We start from the raw sequence: 22400 nt of genomic DNA on the forward strand, positions 1-22400 counted from the left end.
GATAAACAAATTACAGCAGCACACAAGCAGAAACAATATACACTTGGCTGAGCATTCATTACTGCATGCTATCAGGCATCAACGCAACTCCCCTAGCAGTGGGCAACCTTTGGTGTTTTAGGGCTCAGGAAGCATAAAATAACATGATGGTGAGGTAACCGACCATAGCATGATAGATGATGTTGCACGAAAGCTGTTTACAGCCCCATGTCTGTACAATCTGTAACACCTAGTGTGTGGAGCTGAACATACTGTGTTGTGTGCTACTTTGCACACACTACTCCTTTTTCTACAAAAAAGTGCCGATTTACTATCATTTGTTCTTTGAAATAAGAGGTAAGTCGGCCAGAGCTGAAAGTCAATTCTTCAGCTACCTACAACAAAGCACCTAACATGTTAAAAAAAAAAAAGAACAATGCATAATAATTTCTCAACTAGTTATACCGAAGAAATTCTTTGTCTCTAATTTTTAAAGATAAGCAGCTATTTAAAGTATAAGAATGTATCAGACTTGCAATTAAGTATCGTCTAATAGTGTGTTTTTGGTTTCCTCACTGATCCTTTTTTAAAGCTTCAAATATTTCTAACAGTGCACAGTGTAAACATTTATAAAGAAATAAGATCTGAAGTCTGTGGGAAGGCAAATACAGTTTTCTTAACTGTATGCAGTAATTAGAAATGACTTAGACCTACTACATCATCTTGCTTTTTCCTCCACCAATTCAGTACTCTTCCCTATTGTGTATTTTCTGTTGCTTTGCTCAGGTTTTATGGGCCAAAATTTCCAAGTGGCCCACAGCTGGATAAGAACCTTATTCTCTGCTGGTGTAAACTGGAACACCTAAACTGAAGTTAATGAAGCTGTGCAATTTACATCAGCAGAAAATGTGGCTCTAATTTCCCCCTGTAATTTTTGTATGCACAATCTTTGTCCATATCCAAAATAGCATGCCCAAATTTTGCAAATGCAAAATTGCAGACAAGATTAAAAAAGATTTTGAAAATTGAGCCCTTAGTGCTCCAAGTGAACTTCTGCCACTTCCCTGTGGAGATTATTTCAGGCCAATTGACCTCATTGTTACAAATTTTCTCTGGTGTTCAGCCTTCACTTTCCTATGTTTAAGTTTGTCTCTTTACATTTGGTTACACTGCCTAATATAATCTTAAACAATTCCTCTCTTTGCTGGTGTTTACACCCTTCAAACATTTATACACAGTTATATCTCTCTGATTCATAGCTAATTTTTAAAATCTTCCCTCATTGGTCACTCTGTCCTTTGTTATGGAGAATTCCATGGATGTCTAGAAGTATATGCAATATTGTATTTACTGTCTTACCAGTGTCATATAGAGATGCAAAATTATCATCTCTTTGGTATATGATTCTACATATGAAGCCCAAATTTCCATTGACTTTTTATGCTGCAGTATTGCATAGAAAGCTTATATCCAGTTCATTCTCCGTTCCTGCCCCTTTTTGGCAACTTTGTTTTCCCGGTATTGCTTTCCCGGTATTGCTTTCCTACTGAATACTAGGGTTCCACAGTATTCAGATGTTATATACATTTTAATTATTGTGCATAATAAATAGCATAATATTGCTTTTATCTTGAGCTCGTTGATGGCATTAACCACCAATTAAAAGATTAAATTAATCCAAATGCATAGGGCCCTTTTCACTAGTTCAGCCTTGTGGCTGTAAAGGAAGGCCTTGGACAGAGCAGCCACATGGGGGCTACTGCAGTGCTTCTGCACATGAAGGAGGTCCCTATCTTGGTCCCAAAAAAGCCATCATGGATGGAGATCTGGAATCTCTGTGGATCCATTGGCTGGCAACATTTATACAGGAGATGCAGAAGGGCTTAAAATGCTAGTCCAGACCCATGACTGGATTAGTCACAGAGGGGCTGTACCATAGCCATAGCCTGTCCCCAAGTTAGGAAGTGAATTCCATTCACCAGACCTCAAGAATTTCCCTGCACAAACCAAGTTGCTCAGATTTTATGCAATGAGGGGTGAATTTCACCCCTGAATGAGGGTTTGGTGAAACCCTTAAGGGTTTAAGGTGGTAATGCCAACACTTTTTAGAGATTAACGTGAGAAGAAGTGCTTTAGAGAGACGGAAACTTGAGTAGCTATGGAAAAAATACTCTCAAGTTTCAGTGAGTTATCTTTTGATTGTAATTATGTAACTTACTGCAAAGCAAACATTATCATGAGATACACAACACTGATGAGAGAGGGAAAGAGAGAAGGTTATAAATATAAAGAAATCAAGTTTGAAGTGTTCCAGTACGACACACACACACACACACACAACACCCACAGAGCCAGTAGTGTGAGGATTTATTTTCCAATCCTACCTATTGTAATTAATGTTAAAAAACCATGTTAGTATGCAGAAAAACAAAGATAAACACAGAGCGCTGGATCTTAAATAAGCTTGTCAAGTCAAGACGTTTTTGGAGAAGGTGGGCAAGACTCGTGGGTGTGATAAAGCTGCTGTGACTGCACAGCCATCACAATCTGTCAATAAAGCCCTCTGGAGTAACCCCAAGATCACCAGCTCACTGTAGCGTGGTAGAAAGTCACAGCACAGACATTAGCTCAGTGGTGGGCAACCTGCGGCCCGTCAGGGTAATCCGCTGGTGGGCCGTGAGACAGTTTGTTTACATTGACCGTCCACAGGCATGGCCGCCCACAGCTCCCAGTAGCTGTGGTTTGCCGTTCCCGGCGAATGGGCACTGCGGGAAGTGGCGGCCAGCATGTCCCTGAGGCCTGCGCCGCTTCCCGCAGTTCCCATTGGCCGGGAATGGTGAACCCCGGCCACTGGGAACTGCGGGCGGCCATGCCTGTGGACGGTCAACGTAAACAAACTGTCTCACAGCCCGCCAGCAGATTACCCTTGCGGGCCACGTGCAACAGTTTGCTCACCACTGCTCTAGCATGTCCCTCACACCCACTTCTGGCATAGCAGGAAAATGGGGCATGGTAAGAGCAAAGAGGCCTGGATGGGATGCCCCTAAGATCTCCTTATGTGTTTTTGGTTCTCTGGGCCCATTTGCAACTTGTGTAAATTGTGATAGCATTCAGGTTACTGTAATCTGGCATGAGGGACCAGGCCTACACACAGGATAAGGGGAATACAAAGGTCCCCTTTCTACCCTGTTGTGAAGTGTGTAGTTTGGTCTGATCCCAGGATCTGGCTCAGTATCTGTACAGCAAAAAAGGGGCCAGGGAGGAGGACGGGAGGGGAGGGAATCTGGGAAATTCTTGAGCTACACTGTTGCTATGGCATTGGCAAAATTAGACTTATCACTATGCACTGAAACCAAGGGACTCTAAGTCTCACAGAGGAGTTGTGAAACTTAACTGTACAATGTTTGTAAAACACTAAGATCATCAGATGAAAAACTTTGCATAAGGGAAAAATGTGATCATTGCTTTGGTGTTGCTGTCTTCAACTATCCCTGGGGTTTACTCCGGACAGTTAAGAATTCAGGGAGAGGCAAGAAATAGCAAACAAAAACAAACGCTATGTTGAAGAGAAACGAAGAAATAACTAGAAAATAATGTGATCACGCGGGTGTACTTACTTTTAGAATCAGTTCCTTGGCTGAATGTGACATCAGAATTCTATCACACCAAGCTGGACATCTAGTATTCATGTACTGCTTTCCCTGGCTACAATCTTCACTGTATGGATAACTGGAAAAGAATCAGTGCAACATCTGTCAGCAACTACCCTGACTTTTTAACTTTCTGTAAGGCAGCTTTCATCGCCACTGGCTCAATCCATACCGTCTTGATTTTTTTTAAACCTGCAAAAGTCAGGTACATTCTTTCAAAATGTACCTGTTTAACACATATTTCCCTCCCATTCTGAAATTTAGGGCCCAACCCTGCAAGGTGCTGAGCACTTCCTTTAAAGTGCTCAATGTCCTCATCCCCTTGGATTTCAATGAGAGAGAAGGGTGCTTACCACCTCACAGGAGCTGGCCCTTAATGAATAAAAATCAATGACTTGTCATACTTTAACTTTATTTCTCTCCTCATCCTCATAAACTCACTTTAGTCTAAAAAGTTATGTGTTCATTTAAAAACTTTTCTTCATCTCCCTTTAAATCTCAAAGCACCATACTCTCACCTGACTTTTTTTTTTTTGGAGAGAAAATAAGCGCTTATTTTTAGAGATCCATCTGTTGAATTTTGTCATATACTTAGATCGTAGGCTCTTTGGGGCAAGGACTGGCTGTTTGTTCTGTGTTTGTATAGCACCTAGCACAATGGGGTCTATGACCGAGGTTCCTAGGCTCTACAATAATAAATAACAAGAACAACAACAATGGAGAAGGACTAAAGCAAGAACAAAGTCTTTGAACACAGTGGACCATTGCATGATTCTGGGGTATAAATTAACATGGGGAAGTACTCAGGAAACTGATGTTCTTCTCACTAAATTTCCTTTGAATGACTTCCTCAAGGGGGAACTATTTCAGGAATTACACAGGAGACAGCGTCAGAGGCTTGAAAACCCCACAGCGGTCTAGGCTTCACTGAAATACAAAGATCCAAGTGGTAGGTGAGCTCTGGCTGCTCTGCTGGGCTCCCTGATGGCTCAAGGGGAAGGATGGCTGTGGGCTCTCTCAAGAATGGGCAGCTGGTGATACAGGGGAAGATAATGACCGAAAGGCAAATGAAAACAAGGGGAAATAAAACTAAAAAGCTTTATAAAATGCCATAACTCAATCTGAAGTCACAGTAATAGCACACACACATATTTTGTCTCTTTGGTAAAGGTGTTTGGAATAAAGCAGATATGATGGAATGTATATGTGGGTGTATTTTCTTTGAATTCAATATAGATGCTGATCTAATGAAGCTTACTGGCATTACCATATTGTCTAAGCATATTTGCAAGCAATGAGCAAGGGAGCCACTGCGCTTTAACATCACAACATACCCATTAGTTCCTTGTTATATAATTTTCATCCCCTCTCTTTAGCCAAATTTTATCTACCCATCTGGCAACCCTACCATCACTATCTACAGCCAAGCACAATCAAGGTTCAGCCCTAATGAAAAAAACCCAGGGAAACTGCAAAAGAAAAGTTATCAGCTGTAACCTCTACTATGAAGCCACCCAAACAATACCACAGAATGGATAGAATGGCATCATGTTGCTTAATATTCCTTCTGCTGCTCCTGAGTGATGTTACTGGGAACAGTCCGACAATAAATAAATAGTTGAATAGCAACCAAGAAAATTACCCCTTCTGAAAAAAACTGGATTCTGAAAAGAATGGCTCTTCTTTATTTCTCCTGATTATTTTAAGTTTTATTCCTCTTTGTGCAATTACAGTAGTAGCAAATATTAATGGGACAATGCTTAGGCCAAATCCAGACAGACATGTTTGGGTACAATAAGTACCTGGACACATGAGCTAAACTGCAGATTTTCAGGGGTCAGTCAGGCCACGTTTCCTTCTTAACTTTGTTCATCCATTGACTTGAGAGGCATTCATTTGCATAGTTGGTATTTAAATTTTGACACAGCACTGAGGACTACCGTTTTCTGCTACATGCTACAGTATCCCTTACTAAATCCAAGTTTATTCTGTTGCCACAATGGTTTTAAGTAGTTCTCACACATAAGAATGATGGAATCAGGTCTTGGGTTTTGGATGCAAATCAATCCGGACAAGACTGGAGTTAAACTGGGAGGTTCAAGCAACCAATGTGAAGACACCGAAGAGGTGGTATCAGTTCTCTAATGCGGGGAAACTGTCCAACCAAACCAGGGGGCTTTGTTGGATCTTCAACTACTTCTGGATGTCCCTGTAGTAGCAGTTGATGAGAATGAAAGATGTCTCGAAGGATGCATCTTTGTCTGTCAGATACAGACCTCACCACAGTAGTCCTTTTGAGAAGGGGACACTGCAATATGCTCTCTGTAGACCACTCCACAGACTATGATGGTTTATTTGTTTAAGGACATTTTCTAGCAGGACACTCCATCACGTGTGGGTTCTGTGATAGCTTCGGCTTAATTTCTAAATGCAGCTGAAGTAACCTATAATGATTTAAATAGGTTGGACTCTGATTACCTCAGAGACCACATCCATGTGAGGCCACTGAGTCAAAATCATCTCAGGCACTTCAGCTAACAGCCCCTGGTTTAGCTGTCAGGGGGATGAAACCAGTTCCTTTTCAGTGAGGGGTCACTGACAATGGGATCCACTTAATACTTGGATTCTCCATAACTTTGAATTTGCTGACCTTCAAGGTCATGCTGTAAGGCCCAGTTGTTCTCCCAGACTTTTCCTAAAGAGGAAAGTAAGTGAGTGAGTGGGGATTTTTTTGAGGAATCCAGAGGGTTCTGGGAGGACTGAATTTGTTGGACATTGTTCCTAAATTATTGATGCATTTTTAGAAATAAGTGCTAGATAGGTGAACTCATAAGTCTTTGAATAAGAGGACTGGATAGGTGCATTTAAAAACTAATAAATATAAATCAGGAGGTTTGCCTTTTATTCTGCTTATTGCTGAATTCATAAAGGAATTACTGAGGCTTTCAAGATAAGGTTTTTAAAATAAGATTTCTGGGATTGTAACAAAAAAGGCTTTCATGCTTGAATAGAAAGTTATTTACCACCCTACTTGGTGTGATATTATAAAACTGAGATGCATAGCTTTCTACCAAATGGGTTTACAAGCTATACTGCCATTAAAAAGATTAGCCATGGCAAACAGCCAAGTAAAGTGTACTGAATGTATTGGAACAAACCAGTGATCTCAGTACCTTTTCCACCTCATCAAACCTAACAAGACTCATTTTCAAAACATATTATGAGAATTCAATTTGCTGCTTCACTGCCATACAGAAGTACAGCTTATTTCTGAGTGTCCGTGAGATGTTTTGATGATGTAATATGGTTGGTAGCTGAAGCTCTTTGTTTGCAATTTAAGAATTGACTTTTTCTGGTAACCTATGAATACATCTCTTGCTTTAGTGGCACAAGAACCCAACATAAGAAACACTACTTTTTATTAGAGAAGTTATATGAATCAATCACATTTCATATAGCCCACCCTTTTACAGTATAAACTCCAAGGTTCTTAAAGCGTGATGCTCTGTACCTGAAAAGATCCTCTAAACTTAAGTATTACAGCATTTAATTCAAGAGTCTATATTCTGTAAATTGGTATTTACAAATCTCCTTTATTGATCTCATCAATTTCACATTATGAGGACTCCTGGTGATTCTCCAGGCTCTTTAATGATGATGACTCTATAAAGAAGTTACTGTAGTTTAGAAGTAGCTTTGACAAACAAAATCAGATTTCTTATATCATAGCTTGGAACTATATTGCTGAGATTCATGCTGAAAGAAGTGCTGTAGTTAGTTATCCAATCATGAATAGAGCAATTTAACCCAAATCAGTCTGGGACAAATCCTCCTCTATCCGTTTGGTGTGGAGCGGGAAAGGAACCCCTAACTCCATTCTACAGCTGTAGTAGCACCCAGCATGGCTACACACCCAGTGCATTGGGATTCACCTACCTTGCCACTGTACATTTGCCAGATCATGCCATCCTCATTCCCCGTACAATACTGATATATGTGAAAAATTGATAAGGGAGTGCACCACAAAGAAGGAAGGGCAAAAATCTGGCCCCTTCCTTCATGGTTGAGGAAGGGGACAGATGTAATGGAACTGATGTGGTTCCTCTACACAGGCCAATGCAGGGCTCTTAGGCACCTCCATCCCCGCAGGGTCCTAGAGCCTGGGCTCCAGCCCAAGCCCAGAAATCTACTTAGCCATGAAACAGCCCCACAGCCCAAGCCCCACGAGCTCGAGACAGCTGGCATGGGCCAGCCACATTTTATTTTATTTTGCTATGTAGACATACCCACACAGGTATGTCTGTCCTGCAACATAAAGCCCATGCTTGATCCCAGGCTCAAGCCTAACCCCCCTCTTTGTGTCTACACTGCAATTGTGCTAACCCAGGGCTCAAGCCCAGGGTTCCAGGACACTGTAGGGTCTGAGCTTGAGTTAAGCTGGAATCCAGGATCTGAGCGTTATTGCATTGCAGTGTAGATGCAGCCCTTTTTGATTTGCGTCCTGGGAATCAGCCAGAATTCTCTCATAATTCCATGGGACAACTTCCTTAGTCCTCTCTATCCCAACAATCTGCAATCCACTCCACTGAAAATGGAAGCCACCCACGCTTTGTGAACGGCAGCAGCTCAGGTCAGCATTAACTCATTCTCTTCTGAGCACTGATCTTCAAGCACACTATCAGAGTCCCTTCTGGGTTGGCAATGGAGAGCGAACCAATCAAGCCTTTTGCAAAATGAGCTGCTTCCTGGTAACGTGCAGGGCAGGCAGTAAAGTTTTCTCCCAGTGCACCATGATCCCAGGGCTAGAGCAGCCACATTTTGGGGGTGGGGTTGCTAGGGACTCTGGCATATGGTTACTTTGACTTTTTGACTTGGGTCTGTGCACTGCAGTGCGGATGCCAGAGCCCTAGGTTCAAGCACAGGTTAGAAAAGTCATAGGGTTAAAATATAATGTAGATGCTCAAGCCAACCCCTAACATGGGTTAGTTGACTCAAGTCCCTCTAACACTGGGCTTACACTGGAGAATAGACATACCCTAAGAGACATCTGAAGGTGTTTACACTTGCTGGATAACCCCAGAGGATCACCTGGTAGGGGCTCCCTCTCCATCTTCACAAGAATGGGATTTGGGGACAGGACAGCCCCCAGAACAACACAGCAGACAGTTTGGGGCTCATTATGTGCAGTTTATCTATGCCTTAAGTAGATTTTTGCAAGCAAAAGTTGTAATTGTATTTTTCTGAAATAAGACATAGTCACTGCCCAGCATCCTCATGATACAAAGTCATAGTTTTAATTAATAGCTTAGAGCAGTTTCAGTACAATTTTTCCAAATTTTCTTCATATAACAAGCATAAATAATGTCTGCACTACCCAATATCACCCTGGTGCTACCATTGAAGAAAGAGTCATTAAAAAATTCACAAAGACAAAAAATAACCCCTAAGCTGCTTCTTGGGACATGGCTCATTTTCAGTTTCCTATGCAAATCTGTCATAAGCACATGAGCTCAGGGCTTGCTGCTGCATTGCTTACACACCCAAAACTCGGAGGCACTAGAAATTCTGAAAATGAACAATCTGGAGATAGCATGGGTCATGACCAGCATGGTCAGCATGAGTGCCCAACGAGAACCACATTTTACTCCTGTCAGAAAGAAACCTCTTCCAATTTGGCAACTTCCAGTACAGCACAGCTTCAAAAAGCCAAAATCATCCCACTGACTTTAATGAAGTTACCAGATCTCAATTTGACCTGAGTTGATTTGCATTTCCAGTTTGAACATTAATTTTGAGCTGCCTCAACAACCAATTCTTTTCTCATTTGTATAGAGACTCCAAAACATGAGTATTTCTCAATTTAAGAGGAACCAAAGCTAAGTATGAGCACATCCAAAAATCAGGGCTATTCTTCTAATACATGTCTCCAGAAAGGAGCTAGAAAGGGACAGTGCCATGTCACGTACATAATGGTAGCCTTGGTGTCCTAATATCCTCAGCATCATAGTGCTTATTATTATGCTGATTTCATGCTAGCAAGAAGGGATCCAAAACATAACCTGGATTACTTCATGGTCAACAGCTCTTACTGTTGGAACACCTCTGAATGTTATAAGTAATTACAGACAAAATATTTTGAAAAATATTAATGTTGCCACATCAAACATTCAAAAAGATAGGAAACACCAGAATTAAGGTTCCCTGTGAAAGCTTCACTCCATATCTTTGCATGTATGCATTATGATATCCTTGCCCAACAACACATGGGAGGGCAGTAACAAGAGCAAGGGATAGACCCAGCTCTCTTGGTCCCAGTACAGTGTTCTAGACACAAAAGAAAGTACTTTTTCTTCCTGCAACACTCTGCCTCATTTGCTGTCCATCCTGTGTGCTGTATGAGGCAGGGGTCCTGAAGAACAAATAGTATGTTATCATGCAATTACAGATAGTAACATAACCTGGTCAGAGCCTTTAGGTGTCACACAATATGCACGTTAAACAGAACAATAACAAGTGTACATGCACAAGGAGTGTGGTTGACAAGGTTATACAGATAAGCTTAATTCTGGTAATTCCTAACATTTCAGTGCTTGATTTGGCACTCAATGTTATTTTAACAGAGTTTTTGTTCTATGTTATTTCTTTTTTCCCCCTTTTCTTTAAAGCAAACTGAGCAAACAGAAATTCCACATGGAATCACATTGACCCCCCACCATAGATTATCAGCAAGGATGAACAACAGAATTTTTAGATCAGTATCAAAGAGCTTTACCACATGTAGCTGAAAAACTGGAAGCAATAATAGGCTCTTATCCTCTATCTAGACCAGCCATTACAGAGAGATTCCTTTCGCCAGTGTGGTTTTGTGAAAGATGATAGTTTGACAGTTCTGGAGACTGAAGTATCTTTGACAAAGGCTACAGGGGTTTACCCTCTATCATCACCCTCTACCATCACCCTGGACTTCAGAAAAGCAGACTTTGACTCCCTCAGGGAACTGATGGGCACGATCCCCTGGGAGAATAACATGAGGGGGAAAGGAGTCCAGGAGAGCTGGCTGTATTTTAAAGAATCCTTATTGAGGTTACAGAGACAAACCATCCCAATGTGTAGAAAGAACAGTAAATACGGCAGGCGACCAGCTTGGCTTAACAGTGAAATCCTTGCTGCTCTTAAACACAAAAAAGAAGCTTAGAAGTGGAAGATTGGACAAATGACCAGGGAAGAGTATAAAAATATTGCTCAGGCATGCAGGAGTGAAATCAGGAAGGCCAAATCACACCTGGAGTTGCAGCTAGCAAGAGATGTGAAGAGTAACAAGAAGGGTTTCTTCAGGTATGTTAGCAACAAGAAGAAAGTCAAGGAAAGTGTGGGCCCCTTACTGAATGAGGAGGCAACTTAGTGACAGAGGATGTGGAAAAAGCTAATGTACTCAATACATTTTTTGCCTCTGTCTTCACGAACAAGGTCAGCTCCCAGACTACTGCACTGGGCAGCACAGCATGGGGAGGAGCTGACCAGCCCTCTGTGGAGAAAGAAGTGGTTCGGGACTATTTAGAAAAGCTGGACAAGCAGAAGTCCATGGGGCCTGATGCGCTGCATCCGAGAGTGCTAAAGAAGTTGGCGGTTGCGATTGTAGAGCCATTGGCCATTATCTTTGAAAACTTATGGCGATCGGGGGAAGTCCCGGACGACTGGAAAAAGGCTAATGTAGTACCCATCTTTAAAAAAGGGAAGGAGGAGGATCTTGGGAACTGCAGGCCAGTCAGCCTCACCTCAGTCCCTGGAAAAATCATGGAGCAGGTCCTCAAGGAATCAATTCTGAAGCACTTAGACGAGAGGAAAGTGATCAGGAACAGTCAGCATGGATTCACCAAGGGCAAGTCATGCCTGACTAATCTAATTGCCTTCTATGATGAGATAATTGGCTCTGTGGATGAGGGGAAAGCAGTGGACGTGTTGTTCCTTGACTTTAGCAAAGCTTTTGACACTGTCTCCCACAGTATTCTTGCCAGCAAGTTAAAGAAATATGGGCTGGATGAATGGACTATAAGGTGGACAGAAAGCTGACTAAATTGTCGGGCTCAACGGGTAGCGATCAAAGGCTCCATGTCTAGTTGGCAGCCGGTATCAAGTGGAGTGCCCCAAGGGTCGGTCCTCGGGCTGGTTTTGTTCCATATCTTCATAAATGATCTGGAGGATGGTGTGGATTGCACCCTCAGCAAGTTTGCAGATGACACTAAACTGGGAGGAGAGGTAGATACGCTGGAGGGTAGGAATAGGATACAGAGGGACCTAGACAAATTAGAGGATTGGGCCAAAAGAAATCTGATGAGGTTTAACAAGGACTAGTGCAGAGTCCTGCACTTAGGACAGAAGAATCCAATGCACCACTACAGACTAGGGACCAAATGGCTAGACAGCGGTTCTGCAGAAAAAGACCCAGAGGTTACAGTGGATGAGAAGCTGGATATGAGTCATCAGTGTGCCCTTGTTGCCAAGAAAGCTAACGGCATTTTGGGCTGTATAAGTAGGGGCATTGCCAGCAGATCGAAGGACGTGATCGTTCCCCTCTATTCGACATTGGTGAGGCCTCATCTGGAGTACTGTGTCCAGTTTTGGGCCCCACACTACAAGAAGGATGTGGAAAAATTGGAAAACGTCCAGCGGAGGGCAACAAAAATGATTAGGGGACTGGAACACATGACTTATGAGGAAAGGCTGAGGGAACTGGGATTGTTTAGTCTGCGGAAGAGAAGAATGAGGGAGGATTTGATAGCTGCTTTCAACTACCTGAAGGGGGGTTCCAAAGAGGATGGATCTAGACTGTTCTCAGTGGTAGCAGATGACAGAACAAGGAGTAATGGTCTCAAGTTGCAGTGGGGGAGGTTTAGGTTGGATATTAGGGAAAACTTTTTCTCTAGGAGGGTGGTGAAACACTGGAATGAGTTACCTAGGGAGGTGGTGGAATCTCCTTCCTTAGAAGTTTTTAAGGTCAGGCTTGACAAAGCCCTGGCTGGGATGATTTAGTTGGGGATTGGTCGTGCTTTGAGCAGGGGGTTGGACTAGATGACCTCCTGAGGTCCCTTCCAACTCTGATATTCTATGATTCTATGATCAGGATGTCTTATTTTTCAGTCCTGGTATTTTCTGCTGCTTTTTCTCCTTATTGCAGACTTTTTGTTTTAATTTTCACTGTTTAATCAGACTTACTTAGAAGTGGGCTTTGTGTATAAAAGTACTAAGAAGCTATTGAGTTTAATTAATGTAATATTACAATGCCAAAAGGTTTTCAAATTTTCCCGAACACCCGAAAGAATTGGTCTCACTACATTTGATAAGTTTGAAAGTTGCTGTTGTGTAGGTAGATATACACAAATGCACTTCTGTTATTTGTACTTGTGTTACTATTAGCAGGAACAAGAACAACTTAGCAATAATATTGGGAACCTTAAAAAAACTAAACAGTTTGTCCACCAATATTATTTCACTAATGATACTGTAATTACAGTTACAATTATTTTAAACACAATTATTGTCAGAGAAGCCAAATACCTTTACAAAACACCTACTGTAGTACTATAGACTTCTGTGATCTTAAACCAGCCCGCCAACTGTTTGTTAACTCAAAACACAAAAGAACAATACAAATGAATTAAACCTTCCCTTAAATGGCATTCCCCATAAGGTATGGAAAGGATGAACCATTTTGCTTTTTATGACATTGGGGCAGGTGAATTTTTCTTTCAATCAGAGAACAATTCATTCTATTTTGAGAGTTCATATTTGTTAGTTCTTTTAAAACCATCTGACACATGGTCAGTGTAGTTCTGGATTCCAGCCGTTTTTGCAGCTAGAAAATATAGTGAATTGACTTTGTGGGTAATATTGTAATATATTTTACATTGCTTTAAAATTGTATCTTCTATGGTTAGAACATTATAACAGGGTCTTACAAAGTGGGACAACACCCTGTTGATGACAGAAAATAAAAATAAGTTGCAATTTTTTCCCCAGCACAATAAAGGTCATTTTGAAAGATTGAGCACAAAATATCTGATTTTACAACACTGTTGTTCAGACTATGTGCACATTATGGAAGTTCAATCAGGTTTTAGACACACACTCCTTCTTAAAAACAAACTTCCATCACAACGTTTCTAAGAGAGTTGAAAACTGCTCCCATTTGGAGGCTGTTTACTTGATTTCATTAATTATTTTATTGTTGGTCTATGACTTTTGTGCCACTGAATTTTATTGTTTATACTTTATATTAAAGGTGATACTGAGCTGCAAAGCTCCAACCTAGATGTGAACTTTTCCAGAGTTTGAGGGTAACCAGATCCAGGGTTTTGATGTGGCGCATTACAGAGCTAGTGATGTGTGAATTTGGACCTGAGTCCAAACATTCTCTGCTCAAGCTCACTGCTACTTTATGTATTTTTATTTACCAGTAATGCTGATAGGTACCTTCACAGAAGACTTTTTCCCTCCCTGTTTAATAATAGCAGAATAATATATGGTCAAACTACCAGAGTTTTAATCAAAATCAAGATTTTGAAAGCAAATGGCAAGTGCTTTACACCTAAACTATGCACTATACTTTAAAAAATGTCCAACGTGCTACTATACTAAAGCCATAAGTAACAACATTAGTAGGCCACTGGGCCAAACCTGGGGTGATTTGTGAGCTAAGATGCTGACGGAGTAGGGTAAAGGGATTTTAGTGTTTTCCATTGACAAGGTCCCAGCTGTGCACTAATGGAGCTGGTATATGTGTGACCTCATCACAAAGGCTCAGTTCACTAGCCCGAGTATAGCTTCCAAAAATCAGCATTGTCATAGCCAGACTCAATTTTTTTTATGAACGAACATATTATTTTCCCCAAATTCATTTAAATTAATGAAATTGCCATTTATATATGTTTCCCTACATTCAAAAGAGAAATCCATGTTCTTTAGGCTTAGTCAGCTCAATCTTTTCTAACAAATGGCCCTAAGTAATTGGACTTCATGTGCTCATCTTCTGCATCAGGTAGTTAAAGCTAAGCTATAGGACACCCTGCTGTTTGAATTAAATTAGCTGCTCCACATTTACCAAAACACTAATAGATCTTCATAATGCTCTGTGAGCTAACTGGCCATGATATGTATCTCATTTAAGCCGAATCGGAGGGTAAACACAGGCCTGCAAACATAGTGGTTAAAGTACAATGTGTTAAACAGCTGCTACTTGCAAATGCTACACTAACACCATGGTGATCAAAGGTCACAATAAAAAGGGGGTCAACCAGGCAATCCAGTAGCAAAGGGTAAGAAGGGTAAACAGGACTTGAGCCATAACTCCACGTAGTACACAAAGCAGGAAGGTTAATGACACAGTGTAATTTTTCTGAGTCTTTTTATGGAGTTATGTTGGGCATATTGTTCTGTGGATTAACAAACTCTTTTGTGTAACTATTATGCTGCAGCTTGCAAGTGTGGTGTTAACTGAGAGTTTTTACACTTTAGTTGGTTTGTCAGCATTAATGCAATGGAATGTTTCCACAGGAGTGTTGCTGTGTGTGTGTGTGTTTGAGGGGGGGGGAGGGGGGGTTGGGTAGAGATACCAACAGATTCTTTCCCAATATGCAATAACTGGCTACTTTTTTACTCTGGAATATTTCCAATAGAGACAATCTTTTCTTATTGATTATACATCATAGCCATGCTAACCCATGGATTGCCTTGGCAGCAATGTCAAACTGAACCAGTTTTCCTGTCATTAATGCCTTATTGGCTCCCCTTTGTAGGATGTTTAGCCAGTTTAAGACTGAAAGCCTGACACACTGCTAACAGCAACTCACATGCTGCATTTTGCTGTTCAATAAAGAGTCCTGGGGCGGTCCAGTTAACACAAGTGGATTATTCAGCAATACCAATGCTACATCAAGTAGCCAATGAATGACATGCCCTATTGCTTTAATAACCAGAACGTTGTACCCAACTAAGTGTATGTAACACTGCTACTATTACAACTGGATAAATTGAACTATGAATAATTCATCCAGTGTTGGCTTGTTTCAGTAAAAGATTCTGAAATTATTACACATGGTTCTGATAGAGCTAAATGGTTTTTCCGGGAATGTGCCTGACTCTAAGTAAGTTATAAAGCAAGTACGTATATTTTTACGTACACTAAAACAGAAAACAACTCGTATTGCAAAGAAGAGACAATGGATAGGAAAGCATTCAACTAACAGGACTCTTAAAAAGCAACACTTCCAAAACTCAGATTAATGTATTAATAGCAAAAAGGAAGCAACTGGAGACTGTTCACACTAGAGGTTACAACCTTGTTTGAAACCATTTTTGAACATAGTCATGGTGGTGGCTTGATTTACATCCTCATCTCCCATGGTTACAGGCTATACAACTATATTCAGAACTGTCCTTAAACCTTCTCTATGTCACTTTCCTATCCCCTCCCTCCCCCTCTTTGTTCCTAATTTTAAATGGTGCCACACCTCTTTAAAGTAGATTGCAGAAGGAACATCTTTCCACGCAGTGTGGTTCTTTCCACGCAGTGTGGTTTTAAACAGTTCCCTCACCTACTCCAAAAGAGCCTCTTTCTACTTTAGAAATGAATGGAGCATTGGCATCAGCTACCTTGGTTTGATTTTTGGTACGAGAAAGGGTATATGGGCTAAGAATACCCTTTCGTAATAGATCATAATTGTTTCTAGGCTGAAATCAGGGCCTTCCTTTTCTCATTCCAGCTCAGGGAGCTGTTTCTTTGTTCCACCCTCAGGCAGGTCTACAAGGTTCCAGAATGTTTTGTGGGAATTGACTGATCAAGCACTGAGTTACTCTATTGATGGTTTAAGGTCATTCATTAATATTTACAAGGAGTTTTATGATGCTTGGATGAAGGTGCATTAGAAGTGCAAATATTATTTATTGTTATTGTTATTATTTGGTGGAAACTGCACAAAGCCATCCAATCTTGGATAAAACCAGTGAGCTGCAAAGACACCTGATAAACTCCAATATCATTTTTGACCTTGCTCTAACATTCATTAAATCCTCATTTCAGGGGCGAATAGGATCGAAGTTCACCAATGAGGTGATGTGCTCAGAGCCAAGAGATGGGTGAGTTGCCATATTAATTGACTCCTTTGGATGCTACGAGAGTAATAGTTACTGGTTCTTTGGCAGCAGGTTGATTTTTATGATCTGGGGCCCTATGGGAAAATTTGGTGAGGACTCTGGGAAGCAAAAGCAGCCTATCAAGTAATAAACCTTCTAGCCTTATGCAGGAGGGCAGCATTTGGGAAGTACAATGGCACTGACAGGGTTTCAATGCAAAAGGCAAAGTTGGCATTTGTTGGACTGCCTCTGGAGGAAGGAAAGAACAATTGAATGTATTTAAAAATGACCTTGCCTCATATGGCACTGAGCTGATTCACCCTGCTGTAGTATGAGTTAAAACAGAAAACATAATATGTCATTGTGTGAAAGCCATGAGAATAAGGCCAAACATATTAGGGAAAAAGTTAATGGGACAATATATAAGGGTAGAAAATAAGTAAGACTAATCAGGTTTCTGGAAGAACATCTGACTAGAGCTTAAGAGAATTCCAAAGGCAAAACATTCTTCTACAAATAAATGGGATTCAACCTGTCATTCTTGGTTAGAGGTGTCAAAGCCAAGATATTGTCAATGCAGAGAATCTGCTTGAGGAAAAAAAAAAAAATCACATAGAGGATATCTGAGCTACAAACATATGTCCAACTAGTAAATTACATGACAGCCTAATGCAACGACAAACAAGAATAGGTCACTTTAAGAGAATGATTAATACATGAGATTACTGTGCATGCAGACTTATCTGAAAGCAAACCTTGTAGGTGGGTGTGAACCCCTGGTAAAGTCAGCTCCTATCTCTGCCATACTACATCTACAAGAATAATTATAATAATTAATGGAGAGAGGTGATAAAGTTAACAATTGCCCACCTGTATCTTGGCTAACCACAACCTCCTTATTTCTTTTTCACACCTACCACTTTTTCCCAATGATTACGGACTGCCAAAGACCCTCTTCCAGCCTCACATTGAGCTGCTTGTTTGCTTATGGCCAGGCTGCCTAGGCAGTGACTGACAGAGCTTGCAGAATTTAAAATTCTGAATTGTATTTAGTCTCTGGTGGTTAGTGTTGCTACTGGCTACATTAGATTACAAAGTGTAATGAGATAAAAACATGAATATTCCCTATTTAAAGGAAATGGATCAAAACTTGAGAATATAGGGATGAGTGAAGGATTCTTGAAAAATACACATTTAGAAAATCTCTACTCAATCTAGTTAGGGAAGTGAGATTGTAAAGGGCCTAATGATTGTCATGAAATCTATGGTTTCCCAGGAGGCTGTGATTCTCTCTCTCCCCCTTCCCTTTTTTGTTGTGTGTGTGTGTGTGGACTCTGCAGGGATCAAGGAAGGGCTGCTGCTGAAGGCAGAATAGATGCTCCTCCCCTTCTCACCAACAGGGAAGGATAAATACCAGGGACGGGAGTGGAAAGGGGTAAACTGAAATTGCCGAAATCCGTTTGGGGAAGAGAGAAAGTGTCATTGCCTACTACGTAAGGATTATATAGGAAATTAGGCTCAGATTCAGCAACGCACTTCAGCACATGTTTAACTAGTACATATCAAGTGTACTGCTGAACAAGGATGAGATTATTCACATGCTTAAAGTTAAGCATATGCTTAAATGCACCATGGACTTGATCTGAGTTTATTTTCCTGCATGACTGTCTAATGACCACGTAGGCCTTCTCCCTTAACTGGATGAACACAAGGGATAATATGAAGACTTCCTGTAACAGTAAGCAGGCATGTGATCTCAAATGAAGTTATGGTTTTACACTGGAGAAGAGGATTAGTTACTTTTTTCAGTTCACAAGTAAGACTCTAGCCATTCTATTTTCAGAAGTGATAAGTGAAAAGTTCAAAAGTTATTCTGAAAGCTTTCCCATATGCAGAACTGACTGGAGAAAGTGGACGCTAATGGCCACTAGCCCAGTGTATTGTAAGACCTTTCAGAATTTGGTCACCCAACTGCATATTAATTATAATGAAATAGTGTTGCCCTAATAACTGTTGACAAGACAGCTACAAATTACATTTGACTCCATGTATAATTACTGTGTTATAAACGAATACAATTATGTTGTACATCCGTCACAATAAATGTATAATTTAAAAAGCATTAATGTGTTTATGTGAGAGCCAAAAATTTCAGCTTACATAGTGCCCACTTTTAAATATTAAAGAAAAGTGAGTTACTGTTTTAAAACAAAACAAACAAAAATCCATAGTTCAAATTGTGGACTAAATGTCTGTAATGTTTAATGAAAAAAACCCATAGTCATATCTGCTTTAAAGTACTAAAATGTGTATGAAACATATTAACATATTTTTCTGCAATCGTGTTATAAGCCAAACACCATTTTAAAGAAAAATAAACATTTACATTCTCAGTTGAGACCTCTAAAGCCATGTTTCAGCCCACAGCAAATTTGTATAGCTCATTAGGGGGGACGGATAGATCAGTGGTTTGAGCATTGGCCTGCTAAACCCAGGGTTGTGAGCTCAATCCTTGAGGGGGCCATTTAGGGATCTGGGGCAAAAATTGGGGATTGGTCCTGCTTTGAGCAGGGGGTTGGACTACATGACCTCCTGAGGTCCCCTTCCAACCCTGATACTCTATGATTATGAACCCTTGAAAAATGTAATTTTTCTATAAATATATCTGAATTTCCTGGGGTTTTCTGGCTTAAACCAGACCTCTAAGATTACTTTAATTTAGTGTGGGCATGTTTTTATGCAGTTATTTATCCCAATGGATTGTTAGCTTAACCAATTTCCCACAGAGGCTTTAAACAAAGTTACTCCCTCACTCTCCTCATAGACTTGTAGAGTATATAAGATGTATGTTAAGGTGTGTGTGTGTGTATGTATGGGCATCAGCCTATTCTCAGTTTCCCACTAAACACCAAACGGTGAAAAGACAGCTGCATATGAATGCCCTTCTCTCTTCCATAGGTGTCTAGACTTGGCAAATATAGTATTGCAGGGAAGGAGCCATCAGGTATTTCTATTTCTCTAAAGATTTAACTGCACTTTTATTTAGAGATCAAAAAGGAAATGATCAGTTTCAAAATGATTTTTAAATTATCATAAGATGTACTCTTGTCAGAATAAGGAATGTTTTCAATGTTATCAGGATTAGAAACCACTTATTTCTGGTACTTATTAGAGAATCCAAATTTTACTCTTAACAACCATTAATACGATGAATAGAAAGATGATGACAAAAGTTTTAAATGCAAGTAGCTTTTCAAAAGCTAATATTAAAAGGCGGGATACAATAAGAACTAGACATCTAAATACAAACTGGTTTTCCTTCTGTGACCTGTGAATAGTGACTCATGACACAGTATTTTCTTTCTCACAAGCGTTAAAAGCTCACACCTTATTAAATGTAGTTCACAATCAATTGAAAAGAGAAGCTAGCAGACTACAAAAGAGTGAACTGTTCATGATTCTTGCAGAGTATAATGAAATCAACAGCTACAAATATGGGGGTGGGTGTGTAAAAAGGGTATAAATATTGTAACCCATATTAGTACTGTTGAGAGGGCAGGAACTTCTGGATACAGCACTACGTTGTTAGGGGTCTGTACAGGGTGCCAGAATCAAGATGTCACAATTCATATTGGTATAATATCCATAAAAATCTCAAAACAGAAGAAATCTGGACATTTTTGTAAATTAAACAATTTATATGTCAAAAAATGCCCAACCGCTTTGAAGAATAAATTAACCCTTCCTTGTCTAAAACAGAATGTTTAGAAGCTTTTCACATTCAAAATGGTGTATTTTATCAAAAAGTACACAAAAGTATGCTTTTTTGTTTTTATTTGCATTTATTCATCTGTTACTTTAAAATTTTCCTAAATCCTAGAAAGCAGAAAAAGTAACACTTGTCTACTATTTCTATATGGTGGCTAGATGTTGCAAGATAAGTCTTTCACTGATATTTATGAATACGTTGGAAGATTTTATGAATTACTAAGAAAATACAACTCTTCCTTCTCCTCTTTTTCCCTCCCTCTGAGAACCAAAACACATCATCATCTTCTCATTTTGTGTCCCAACACGTTTACTGTCTCCTGTACCTAAACAAGTCAACCTGACTCTTCTTGTCAGACTGCTAGCACTTCATCACTGCAGTGTCATGCCTCTCTGGCTCCAGGACCACCACTAACATGGGAAAGCCAAATTCATCACAAGGGTGTGCAGTGTTCATACTTGTCATGCCTGACCTGACTGATGACTTCTTGAGCGTAAGTGATATGAATTTACAGCTGTATTGCATTCTTTAAAATTAAACACAAGACATGAGACTGTAACTTTCTTCAGTCGCCCTAAGTATATTCTTAGCTGCTAAGCCTCTAACACTGATTTTCTTCCTCCCTTGCCCTTAGGAGCCAAGATTTCTGAGAAGCTATGACAAAAATATCAAACTATATCTATACAGTAATTACTTGAAATGCATTAATATAAGATGCTATAACTTTACAAAGGGAATATGAAAGTTTCAAACCAAGAGCTGCTTATATGCAGATTCATCCAAAATGTGCAGCATGGATTTGTGGGCTTTCATAGTAACCATTTCCTTAAATAAACACAACCCTCAGAAGGTCTAAAAATATATGCCCAGACAATCATGCTTTCTTTACTCTCTTTGAAATTAAAAAAGTAGCACCACAGAGAAGTTCAGAAGGAACAAGCTGATGTCATCATCTCATATTTTACTAAGACACAAAAATATATGTAGAAAATGTGCCCACTAAAGATGCATACACTAAGATTATTACAACCAGAAGCAAGACTTATTTAAACTTTCTAAACAAGTAGGGGACTCTAAAAGAACTAGATCTGATGTCTAACTACAAGTGCGTAAACTATACTCTTGAAAACATCAAAACTATTAAATGCTATTCTAGCAAAATAACATAATTCACATAATTTTTGCAGGTATAAAGTCCAATTCACAATTAAATAGGAAAATATTATTGGTCTACTGAATATTTTTGCTATTATTCATGAAAAACAATTCTGGTCACCCACCTTATAAGAAAGATTGGTTAATGAAACTTCACTAGAGAAATATCCTTGAACGTGACATTGCTGTAGTACAAGGGGGTGTGCGGGCATTGTTGAGATTTATGTATATAGGGAACACTACACATTTCCATTGCTTAAGATTCACAATGGAAGTACTGGCAAAAAGGTAACTGTAACTCAGGACTTGCTTCTTAGAAGAGATATTTTTCTCTGTCTCACATGCATGTGTCTATCACCAGAATATCTAGGCATCATCAGAGAGATGAAATGGGTCAGCTGATGAGCAATAGCAGACAATTTTCTCAAGTCCTCCCATCTTGATTAGGGCTGTATTAACTTGGGTGCTATGGGAGACTGAATCTTGCTGGAAGGAAGATCTTGCTGGACAAACTGAAGCTGCCTTACTGGCAGAGAGGTGTGTCTTACACTGCACTCCAAAAATGAGGAGGGCACCATAATCTTCAGTGGCAGGGAATTCTACAGCTGGAGGATCCTATACAAAAAAAACATCTTCTAACAACTGTGTGCTTTGCCCTGGACTCCATTAGCTTTAGTGATACTATGAACTAAAGAATTCCAGAAACTGTATGCTAAAAG

At 40.1% G+C, this 22400-nt stretch overlaps 1 protein-coding gene across 3 annotated transcripts in view; it reads right to left on the reverse strand.

The window, feature by feature from the left end:
- Window positions 1-22400, reverse strand: part of INPP5A (inositol polyphosphate-5-phosphatase A) — a 419434-nt gene that overhangs the window by 15435 nt on the left and 381599 nt on the right. For all 3 annotated transcript variants that reach the window (XM_074959113.1, XM_074959111.1, XM_074959112.1), the window contains exon 13: window positions 3597-3708. In XM_074959113.1, coding sequence (XP_074815214.1) covers window positions 3597-3708 — 112 coding nt within the window. The remainder of the gene's footprint in view (window positions 1-3596; window positions 3709-22400) is intronic.

Source organism: Natator depressus, chromosome 7 (assembly GCF_965152275.1).
Source record: "Natator depressus isolate rNatDep1 chromosome 7, rNatDep2.hap1, whole genome shotgun sequence".
Taxonomy (NCBI): Eukaryota; Metazoa; Chordata; order Testudines; family Cheloniidae; genus Natator; species Natator depressus.